General features: G+C 39.1%; 1 protein-coding gene across 1 annotated transcript in view; it reads left to right on the forward strand.

The window, feature by feature from the left end:
* Positions 1-12,192, forward strand: part of SYNE2 (spectrin repeat containing nuclear envelope protein 2) — a gene marked incomplete at both ends in the record, with an annotated part of 173,278 nt that overhangs the window by 15,800 nt on the left and 145,286 nt on the right. The window contains 12 exons of the mRNA XM_080344595.1: positions 52-152; positions 940-1,041; positions 1,775-1,912; positions 2,970-3,134; positions 5,000-5,112; positions 5,794-5,950; positions 7,675-7,771; positions 7,915-8,102; positions 8,273-8,437; positions 9,677-9,850; positions 11,623-11,772; positions 12,000-12,173. Coding sequence (XP_080200721.1) covers positions 52-152; positions 940-1,041; positions 1,775-1,912; positions 2,970-3,134; positions 5,000-5,112; positions 5,794-5,950; positions 7,675-7,771; positions 7,915-8,102; positions 8,273-8,437; positions 9,677-9,850; positions 11,623-11,772; positions 12,000-12,173 — 1,724 coding nt within the window. The remainder of the gene's footprint in view (positions 1-51; positions 153-939; positions 1,042-1,774; positions 1,913-2,969; positions 3,135-4,999; positions 5,113-5,793; positions 5,951-7,674; positions 7,772-7,914; positions 8,103-8,272; positions 8,438-9,676; positions 9,851-11,622; positions 11,773-11,999; positions 12,174-12,192) is intronic.

Genomic DNA, 12,192 nt, shown 5'->3' on the forward strand with positions numbered 1-12,192 from the left:
ATCAGGCTTAGAGGCTGCGTAATTATGTAAATGGTGTATTGGCTCCCGTAGATGTTGACATTGTGAACCCAGATGAAAAATCGATCATGACTTATGTGGCTCAGTTTTTACAATACTCCAGGAATTTGCACGAGTCTGAAGAAGACATGCAGGTATGTCATATGTTATGTGGTTTACCACTGAGTTGTTTTTAAATAAGTGTGCATCATGCATACCAAGAATATCAGTACTTTCTTTGCCTGACTCTGTAACAGTTAGAGGGTAGATCCTCTGATTCAGCTACTGCTGGGGCAAATTGGTTGGAACCTTCTGATGCTCCTGCGTGGTAGTCAAGACTAAACGTGAAAGATTTTTGATGATACAGCTAGAATTGCTGTGCAGTTTTCTTGTTTTTTTTTTCATTTAACTGTTACAGAGGACATTTTGAAACCTGGTTGTTTTCATGTGTGCTCTGAAGTTTGTATGTAAATGTTGGGGTAGAGGCAGAGAGATTTGCAAATGTGCATAACAACCAGCTTTCAATTTAATAGCTGACATGTAAACTGGGTAGAAGTCATCACTCACAGATCACGCTGGTTGGAAAACCAAGTTTTCTGTTCTCTATATTATCTTTTGAGAGTTTATGTATTAATTGGTTATTCACATATCTGCATACTGATAATCTCCTTTCAGTAGGATTGCTATCAGGCTTTTCTTTTAAAATGCCTTCATATATCCAGATGCCTTCATGTATCCAGATGCCAGGTTTAAAACTTTGACCTTGCTTTATAATAGTGCCTGACCCAAAACTCATTAGAGTCACCAGGAATTATTATTTGCTTTTCAATAGCTTTGAACAGGGTTTATCATATGCTCAATGTGTGTTGTTTTATGGCACAATGTAAATTAAAAACAAGGCTTGCAAAATGGAAAAATGAAATTTTCTGCTCTAATTACCAGGAAAAAGTAAGCGAGGCCATGAGCTGGTTGGCTGCACAGGAGAAGAAGTTTGCAGAGTTGCTGATCAACACGGAGGATGAAACATATTACCAGAAGTACAAAGTAAGTTGCATTTTATATTTAACTGCTTTTGCAAAAAGAAATATTGAAAATATTTCCAGAAACGTAGCTTTTAATCTTCGTTGCCTAAACTGAAGTGTTAAATAAACTTTTAAACAAGAGCTGGAAATCTGACAATGAATTTGCTAAATGCCCTCAGATGATTAAGGGAGGATTAGGATGAAATACTTTCTGTTAGAAAACAAGCCTTATATATCTGTTTCCTGAGCAGAGCAAAGTTTTTTGGAGAGTGTAAAGAAATGTCTTTTAATTAATTGACGTAGTGGAAGACTTGGGCAAGATTCAAGCACATATGCCCTTTACAGGGTCACATTTGCCATAAGAGTAGGTTTTATGCAACTAATGTTGTAGAGGCGTAGTTGAAATATGGGTTGTAGATTGTGCCTGAAGTAAAATTTCCTTTGGTTTATATTGTAGCCAGCTGTAATAAAATGGCCCATGGGGGACTGTGAGAGGAAGAATTTTCCCTTTCTCTTGCTCTGACTGCACTAAGATGATGTTAAATACAGATTTTGCTAGTGAATGGCACCTATAATTTCAGACCCAAACACTGCCTGGAGACAAGTATGCCTCTTGCCTGCTCTCTTCCCTTTCTGTGCATCACAGTCTTTGAAGTTAATGGAAGTCGTACCGACGTGTTCAAAGTCAGTACTTGGCTCCATGAGCTTCCATCTGAAGTCATCTTCTGTGAATCACTCTTCCTTTTTATCTCTAGGAAATGATGTCATTTATGGAAGCATTTAACCAAGAAAAAAACCCCTTTCTGCCTGTGTTGTCATCAAAAAGAAGTGAAGCTGAGCTGAGCGAAGGCCGGCAGCAGACAAGAGAGAAGTGGGATAAACTGGTCTCACAGGTCAGAGGCATTTCTAGCTCACCTCCTTACCAGTGTGAGCGTGTTTGATGAAGAAGCCTAACTCTACCCCAGGAACTCGCACAGGGAAAAGTGGGGAGGTGATACTGTTATTTGGATTGATAAAAGGAGTATTGACCTTGAACTTGTGGTCCAGACAAACTGAGTGGTGTACAGTGCCCAAGAAGAGGCAGAAGGTGTCTGTGTTACCTTCCTGCCTCCCGAGCCTCAGGACTGTGAGATGTCTGCAAAAAATGGCCTGTATCTGATTATTTTTGAGCACTCTTCTGATCAAAATTTTTAGAATATGCTTCAGACAGGGATGTCAAACTCATTTTCACCAGGGACCACATGAATGAATGTAATTTTAGGACTGTATAAATGTAACTACTTCTACATTTATGCAGTCTTAAAATTACATTTGTCCCTTTGAAGGCAACCGCGAGGCTGCTGTGGCCCCAGGCGAAAATGAGTTTGGCACCCCTGTCTTAAGAGGTTCTTTTGGGACATAATTATGGCTCAGATAATGATGCAGCTGGGAAAAGTGTGTTGATATATGCTTTCCTATGGCATGGATAGTGATACAGTGAGGTCTGGTTAGTCAGTCCTTTGTGATGAGGTTAGTTGTGTCGTCTCCCTCTGCTGCAAGTGGGGATGTATTGAGCCTTGCTGGTAATTGCTCTTTATGGAAGAGATGTTCCCCTGCCAACCCCATGAGGGAAAGCTGTCCAGAGCATCCCTCTGTTCTCTCTATTTTGTAACTAGTTTACTATAAATTTCCCTGTTGCTGGGCCTCAAGATGGTCACTAGCCAAGGGCAGTAACTGCCAAATTCTCTGTAGTGTTACAGAGACTGCAGGCTGGGGAGCAAACCTGGGTCTCAGGTAAACGTAGCTGATTTGCAGCTGACTGCACTGGAAGCTCCTTTTCTGAATGGTGTCAGGTGTGTTTTTGTTTTTCTGGGATGTCTAGAACATCAGCTTATGGGGCTAATATCAGTATCTTGGGGGTGGGGAAGAAAATGATAGTTAGAAATGTAATCACTTGTTTTCCTCTTTAAGATTAATGAATGGAAAGCAAAGCTGGACCAGATGTTGCCCTCCCCTCTGGATAGCATTGAGGCTTGGCTTCAGGAGGTAGAACATCTGCAAGCAGAAGATTTGCCTGATTTGCAGGACCCGTTTAAAGCAATGCTTGTTTTCCGAGAAAAAGTTGTAATATTTAAGGTATGCTGATCACAAATGAACATTCTGCTTCAGTCTGACCTAGCAAAGCACTTGTTACGGAGTTGCTATTTTACATTTTGGGAAGTGGTGTGGATATATTTATCTTCTGAAGATTGAAAGCTCTTTTGAACATACCTTTGAACAATGATGAGTTTAATTAAATAACTGCATTGATCTATAAGGAAGGTTTCTGACTTCACTGGGGTGAGATTAAATTTGAGTACTCTCTAAATGAATAAATTATGGTATTCTTTTTTTATGTGGTTCCTGCAACTTATTTGTTTGTTAAGTAATAACAGAGGGTAATTGCATCCTTATCTTTAAATCTCTACTTAATGCATACCTATTCAGGAAAGCACTTGGGCTCAGGGTTACATTCCAGTGAGTTCACCAAAGTTTGTGTGTTTGAAGTTAAGTATTTGCTGAATCACTCTGTAATCCCATTCAAAGCAACAGGAGGTATTTTGCTACCTCATTACCATGCAAGTTGTGTATTCTGGTCTTGAAATCTTTGCACTGATAACAGCTTAAAGTCCTCTTGAGTTTGAAAACTCTGAAAAGAGTAAATGTTTGGATTCTTCGTTTGTCATCATCATGCTATACTTGATTTTTAAATGAACAATGGAGAAGTTGGATATTTTTGTAACGTGGCCTTGAAGAGAATATGAAAGAATGAGAAACAGAGGTTCTAGTGAATGGCTTGATAACACCACTTTTTAGGACTGTTGCTAGTCAGTTCCTGATATGAGAGATATTTTTTTAACTGGTAACAACTTTGCCAGTCTTTAACCATTTGATCTATGATTTTTGTTGTTCAGCCTAAGTAGTTAAACCATTTTTAAGAATGAAATAGAGATGTCTTTGCTTTAGAGGTTTCTTTTTTCCCATTGAACATGTAGATAAAATAATTAAGTTCCTTAAGAAACCCGAGATACTTAATTTTTGTCAAATCCACTTTACCTGATGGAAAGACATTCTGTTCCTTCCTCTAGTCGGTCCTTTTAGTATGTCTCATGTAGGGATCTTGTTGCCAAGGTGGTGCCTTACAATGGAAATTTTGCTTTCTCTTAAAATCTACAAAGTTACCAATCAATGCTTGTAACTGTCTGACTGGAATAGTAATAAGGTTACAAAATCAAGTGTTTAAAATCTGTGCACTATTTTGGGGGTTGAGGGCTGCCCTAGGATTCAGCCGTTTCCATTAACATGCTTTGTGGCAGGTTTTATTCCATAGAAATGAACTTTTAGCATATTTCTTTATATGCCACTTATGAATATACTTATATTCTGTGCAATGCGTTTTATATCTTATTTTTACCTAGGGAGTTTGGTGCTGAAACGTGTCCATAAAATATTCGCCAATTACGTGATACTGGCCATCAGAAGGTTAATGTGATATGCTGTCAACATGGTGTTAGACGGAAGTTCATTGAGCAGTCAAATGAAGTATTAAGCAAGCCTGATAAAATAGGTTTATTCAACTGGTTTTGCTGTCAGTCTTTGCTAATACCTAACAACAAACAACTTAATAGCCCCAAACTGTTACAACGACACTTTTTTTGCCCTAAAGATGATAGTGTAAGTTCAGAAAAAACTTGTAGCATGGGTAGTGTAAATTCATGTTCCTTACATTTATCTAGATGCACAGTGAGAAGATAGATCAGGTAGTACTGCACTAAATATGCACTTTAGAAGGTGATGAGATGAATACTTTCATTGCACTTTAATGGGTAAAGACACTTGAAAATTGTCTTGTGCTGACTAGTTCTTCATAGCTCTCACCCTTATGGCAGGTGACTTGTAGATTCCCAGATGAAATACTCTAGAATTATAATAAATGGCTTACTATGTCTTTTTCTCCCCAGCGTTTGATGGATTGTTTTGATTCTCACTTGGACACCCTCCAATCATTTAAGAATGAAGATGAGAAGAATATGCCACTAGTCTTGCCTGAAAAGTTAGAGGAAATGAAAAGAAGGTTGTGATCCTCAAATTCCTCTACTTTGACTGTGTTGTATTCTAGCTTTGCTATTGACTTGCTCTGGTGTTCTGAATAAAGTACATAATTTATCCAGGCCCTGCAGAAAAAGCACATTTTCCACCTAACAACAAATTGACTGTCAAATGAAGCAGGCAGGTTTACTCAATGGTCCAATTAATGTCTAATTTTGTGTACAAAGTGGAGCTCACTAACAGGACCTTTTCACATGCCCTTTGCTGGTATAGGTAGGAAACACCCACTAGGGGCAGGAAACATGAAAATTTTGAATGTAAAAATTTCTCTGGGGGTAGGGATTCTTTAATTTTTAATTTCTACCTTATAAAATCACTGAGATGTACAGGTTGTGTAACCCCGTGTATCTGTTGAAGGATATTTTCAAAAGTGACCAGTAAATCTATGTCCATAACCTGAGATGCCTTGACATACAGGCAGCAGGTGCCCCTTTTGTGGGCATTTAAGGTTGAGCAGTCAACATTGACTCAAAGTTGTTACTATTTAAAATTTTGTTGTTATCTTAAAATTTACTACTGTCGTAACAAAATAGTATTTTTATATAATAGAAGTAATTCTGAGTTTTTAGGCTAAAAAATGTACACATTAATGCCTTCTACATCCAATGATTTTGAGATAATTTTTACAACATTTCACTGTTTGCAGATTCAGCAATATCCCTTTCACAAACTCCAACACCTTCCTTGAATACCACTGTGGACTCTGCACAGCTCTTGCCAATGAGGTGATGTTAAAGCTAAATATCTGGGACATGAAGTACGGGACAAAAGAGTCTGTGGAATCACTGCTGGAAAGTTGGAATGTAAGTTGGAATATGTGTATCACACCCTGACAATAATTCTTCCCTACTTCTCTTTGATTCAAGCTTGTGTCTGTCCTCATCTGAAGATACTACGATAGTTGATAGAAGTGTGCTATGATAGTTGATAGAAGTGTGGTAGACTTGGGAGATCCAGGATTTATGCGAAGAAGAATAGATAGACTTCCATAGAAGCTTTCTTTCCCCACCACATCTTCCTGTTTTGCTCTGAATGAGAGTTCTTTCTTCAGTTTGGAGAAACAGATTGAGCTGTGACTGTTTATAATTTTCTCTGTGCCCTTTTTTATTCTTTATTGGGAAGATTTCTTTCTTTCTAGACTACAGAACCAGCAGTAGCAGCCCTTCCCTAGCTCAAATCCACACAGACCTCTCTGGAGTAGCTCATTAGTTGCTGTCTTCAAAAACAACCATTACCCAGGGTGCTGGCTCGGCTGCTTGTTGCTGTTGCCTCTTTCTTTTCCCAGCTTCCTTACCTCCTTATGGTTCATGGTGAATATGAATTGTCTTATTTTGTGATATTTTCTGCTTAGCTCAGCTTCTGGGCTCAAGTTACTGAAATGCCACATGTAGTCTTGTAGGAAGGGATGGATTACCCCACCCCAAATACTGACAAAGAATACCACATCAAGAATAGAGGCAGAGAGGTGAAAATGGTGATGCCATAATTTTGCCTCATCGCCAGTTAATGAGACTCCTTGTGAATTGCATCCTTGTGGGCTTTCTCATAAGCTTTTCAGACTAACAAATCCCTAGTTAAATTAATAGAAATTTCACGAGCCTCAGACCTGCGGAAGGAGGCAACAAGAGTTTGTATAAAATACCGGTTTTTATGAGTGGTATCAACCTTAACCTGTGGTGAGATGGGAGTCAAGAGTTAATCTGTGCTGAGTTTCTTGATTCAGTTGGGTTCATAAATACTTATTATCGTGTTATTTCTACAGTTGTGGTTCATGGTTTTCTCAAGCTGATAGAATATAGAGCTTTCTCTAGGAGTTCTAGGCTTGTTCCTGTCTCTCCTTCTGGTTGCATGATGTGCAGTCCTGGCTGAGTGGTGGCCCAGGTTTGTCATGGCTACAGGAGAGGCTGTTTTGTAGCCTACTAGATAGGATGTTTGTAGGAGTGGGGAGCTCTGGGCTGAGATGCAGCTCAGATACAGAAGGACTGAGGATCAACTGCCTCATTCCCTGTGTATATGTTCAAAGCACGTCTCCCCCTCTGCTTCCGTTTCTTCCTCTCTCACCCTTTCCATGTTCAGTTTGGATCTTACTTGATTTGTGGCAGGAACTAGGCATGTTGATATTAATATTTCTGTTCATGTAAGGAAATGCACCTTTCACTTTCATCACTCTTTTGACTATTTTTGTGACTAAATTCTGTCTGACTTGTTCTAGATGTGATTTCTCAATATTGCCTTAGGGCTGTAACGTTTTGAAATAAGCAGTCCGGACTCATGCAGGGCTGTGACTCAGACAACGGTGTTCAGGAATTAATACTCCTATTTAAGTTACTCTCTGCATGGGCAGAAAAAAGAACAGGTTTATTTCAGACTAAAGGGTGCAGATAAATTGCTGAATGGGTTTTTCTCAGATTACATTTAACCTGCAGGTTACAGGCTCATATTTAAAAAAATGTATCCCAAGCTGCGTTTTTTACCTAGTTTATGTGTCTTACTGTTACCCATGCCAACTACTTTTCATTTTGGGCAGAATTTCATTGAAGAAAAGAGACTTGAAACTCTACTGGAAACGGCTACTCACATCTGCGAAGACTTGAAAACCGAAAACATAAGCAGTCCTGACTTCGGTAAGTTTGTGCACAGAAACTGGTAGGAAGACCTCTGTTTTGAACTGATGTGCTCTCACCAGTTTTTATTCCCACTTATGTTTTGTGTAAAATAACCTTTTTGTTTCCAAGTGTATGGTAATATTCTCTATTTGATGTCCTAGCTGGAGATCCTCAAGAAATTAGCAAACTTCTTAAGACAGTGAAGTCAAAGATTTCTATGTGCAGAGACTATATTTCCAATGTAAATACCACCCTACAGAAAGTCCTGTCTTCCTGGAGTAATTATACAGAAAATATCCACTTACTAAAGACCTGGCTGGAAGAAAAACGTAATGAGCATCCGAAAGAGGTATGTGGTTGCATTTCTTTTTGTAATGACAGAGATATTTGGAATCCTCCTGGGAGGAAAGCATTGTACATGACGGGGTTGTTGTTGTTCTTGGTGCTTCTCTGTTCCTCATTTTGGAAATAAACTGTTGGCAGGGTTCTGCTTTAAATGATTTCATTGCCTCTGTCTAGATCCCTGCTGAGATCCTGGCAAAGTGGAATTCAGTTCATGGTTCCTTAAATGAAGCTGGAAACTATCTAATCGAAGTCAGCAAAGAGCAAGTTGGATCAAATATTGCCAAAGAACTGAAGAAACTGAATAGGAGGTGGGCTAAATTCATCAAGAGGACACACTTTGTAAGTTATTAGTTTCATATGACTCTCTTCCTATGTAGCTTTCAAAATAATATTTTCTAGACTTATCAGCTTGCTAATTGGACATTAATAAATTTTTCAGTCAACTCATAGTTGCCAGTTTTTAAGCAGGAGGAACAGAAAATTCATGGAAGAATCCCATTCTCAAGTCTTTATGACTGAGTTAAACACTTTTTATGACACAATGGAAAATGTTCATTTTTTTTTTTTTTAACTGAAAATTTAAAACCACTTATAAAAGGAAATCTTATTGCAGGATGAAGTTCTTTATTCAGTTCTAGAGATGGAAATAATCAATTTCTTAAGAGCTTGTGAGCCTTTGCTAAATTGTATAATCTTTACCTTAACTAGTAGAAAGTAATTACTGCTGCATAGATATTTCTAATGTTGTGCAACTTTACACCAGCTCACTTGGCAGGTTTTTAGGCTCTTGTAAATTCTTATACAACCTGCTTAATGTTACAAATATTACATTTCGTACAATGCTTTCACAAGAATGATGTTTTCGCTCTGCCTGGGACTATTAGAGCTCTTAGTTTTCTAAGTTGAGCCTTTCATTGACGTTCGTTAAAGGTACCGCTGTGACAATAAATGGTGGCCAAAAAATTACATCATTTTTGTAGATGAGGTTAATGAGAATGCAAGACGATCAAAGGAAACATGTTCCCAAGAGTGAGGGAAATGCGGATTTTCATAGAAAAACCCATAGCAAAAGATGTTTTTAGGACATATGTTCAGGAAGCAGCGATAAAGAGGCCTCTTGCACCCTTACAAAGGCTTAAGGAGTTCAGGAGTTATTTTGTGTCATTACTTTGAACATTATGGCTATAATATAGATGATATTTATTTTTATATATAAAAAGGCAAGGGCAAATGCTTGAACTCTGGCCTGTAACTGGCAGTACCACTGAACTCTTAGCATGGTCCCTGGTGTGGATTTGACCAACACCAGCTATCGTTCTCTTGGACTGTTCCCTGGCAGGAGGGGGGATGGACCATATGGGCACAGGTTGTCCTGTCCCACCTGCTCTCAGACTTAAAAACCTGAGCCTCGCATGATATATTTACCTATATGTTTGCAATTTATTTCTCCTTCAATTCCTGTTGGGTGCAAAAGCTGGAAAGCAACCTAAGTGGTGACTGTGTTGTTGCAGGAGGGTAGTGGAGAGACCCAAGAACTGATGAAGGGTGTGATCGTCTTACCCTACTCTTTGTTTATAGCTTGGTGAAGAGAACCCAGACGCTGCTGAAAAGACCAGGGAGCTTCCAGGGAATTTGGAGAAAATTGAAGAGCTCCTTGGAGGGGTGGAGAGCTGGGCAGCAGAGACTGGACAACTGCTTGGCAAGATCAGTCATGAGGGGACTGTGGAACCTGAGACAAAGGAACATTTGCAGGTGAAAATGGAAATACACTGCTTAAAATACTTATTGATCAAATTCATTGCTGGGGTAAAATGAGCCATCACCAGTGAAGCAGAAGTTAATGCGGATTTTGTGCTGTAACACTGGTAAAAAGCCAAGTCAATGATAATGTTTTGATATTATTTCCTAGGATCAGTCCCAAATAAGCTATCAATGAATCTTCCAGCATCATTGTGTCCAGATGACAGGCAGGTGCCAATGAAATGCTGGTGGTACCACTGATCAGCAGCTTTCTCGAGTAATCTTAATTACTCCCTCTCCAGCCCAGCATTTGCAGCAGACTTAAACTTTGCAAGGTGCTGAGTTGAGAATTTCCCCTGGTCGTACAGTGCTTTCTGTCATCTACCCTGCAGTGCAGGGAGGAGGTTTGGGACATCTTGGCTGTATCCAAGACTTACTTGTCAAAATCTGGAATACTTGAAGTATTTTGAGCAGCATGCTGGGTAATTTGTGCATCTCAGCTTACAGTCAGTTGCTCTAAACATCCACAATGAGCACTGATGATTTCTTGTTACTATTACTAGTCTCTATTATTTCCCATGTCTCTCTGACAGGGATCATTGTTTCCCCCCCCAGCAGATGGCAGGTGGAAATACATAAATGTCACTCAGCAGCTTCAGTACAAAGTCTGATTGCTTTTCTTCACCTGCCAGGGAAGGTGAGACTGAACAAAGATGCCAAGCTTTGCACTGGAGAAGCTGAAGTGCTTTCTTATGTTGTCTTTTGCTATTTCTGCAACAGGGCCAGTATAATCTAACGGCAGCAAGGTGACCACCAGAAGGAGGTTTCATTGGAATTCTTCTGTTTAAGGGCTAAAATTAGACAGAGATCTTTGGTGGGATGTTAAATCCACTGCAATAACTGTGAACCAGAATTAATGCTAGTTTGCTGTTGGTTTATGCCTTCTTGCACTGTATTAAATTGACAGAATTAGGAGTGTGAGCCTATGAAAAGAATCTATTAATCTTTTTGTAATTGTGGGCATATGTTTATAAAATAAGTCTCATTTTGCAGTGTGACACCAGTTTGTTAAAAACAGGAAAGTAACAAAAGACACCCTGAAATACAGCCCACAAAAAGGTGACTGGGATTGTATCTCCATGTCTGTGAGCAGAAGAGCACAGGTCGCTTATTACCTGTAGTACAATAGGTCGAGATCCAGAATAAAGCACTAATTATCATTAGAAGAATACTAATTGACGACTTCAAACAGGAGAATGTGTTGAATATTCATAGATCAAAGCAGCTCTAATAACGACATGTCATGATAAATATTCAAATGCACCACACTACTTTTGCATGCAAAATGCCCAGCTGCTTCCTGCCTTTTGGTACTGAATACCACAAGAAAATCTGAGCCTTGAGATGTGCTTACTGTTGGATGACTTCACGATCAGATGATACATATCCAAATGTGTGGTTTGTACCTTCATTTAGAAGGCTGTTTGGATGGGAGAGCGTGTTTAAAATATACTTTTAATTAGCTCTGAGGCAAAGACATGAGAGGTATCACATTGACAGAAAGACTATTTCAGCAAACAAAATCCCCTGTGGATGGCAGCAGATTTCTTTCTCTGTACATAGAGATTTTTGCAGTGCAATACACTGACCATAATTGGAATATAAGATTTTTTCCTTGACCAGATATTGATCATCCATGATCAAGACTGGCATTTTTTTTCAATTCCTTTAAAAAAAACCCCCACAAATACTATGCAGGCTTCTAATGCTTTTCATTCAACTAGAGCTTGGCTGCAAGGGGGACCTCATGCCAAGATCAGCTTGTGGCAGCAGAAGAGATATTGCAGTCTCTGACGCAAAATGTTTCAAGTCCGGTATCCCAACAGCATTCTGGGCTGCAAGCACGAGTTAAAGAAGCCAGAGACAAAATAGAGGTAATCCTTTTTTATTTTTATTGTACTTAATATGCACAGGCATCTCTAATTTTAGCATTATGTGATAAGGATGACTCCATTTATGTATTGGAATCAAGTCTCCCAGACTCTTGCTGAGGCAAAGATCAGTATCTCAACTTGAAAAACTTGAGTGGTATTATGAAGCAATAGCTTTATGGAATTACTGACACTCAGGCATGTTCTTCAAAGAGTCTCTTTCTTCCAAGGCTATCATGGGTGACATGAACAACATCTTGCCCAAATCTGAGACGAGACCTGCAGAGCAGGAGGCTTTGCTCAATTTTGAAGAATCCCAGAAAGAACTTGAGGCCTCTATTTCAAAGGCTGTACAACTTGTCAGTCAAAAATTAAGTCCTGAAGAATGTATTTCAAGATATGAGGTGGGTTTGTTTTTTGAAT

The sequence above is a fragment of the Nesoenas mayeri genome (assembly GCF_963082525.1).
Source record: "Nesoenas mayeri genome assembly, chromosome: 5".
Lineage (NCBI taxonomy): Eukaryota > Metazoa > Chordata > Aves > Columbiformes > Columbidae > Nesoenas > Nesoenas mayeri.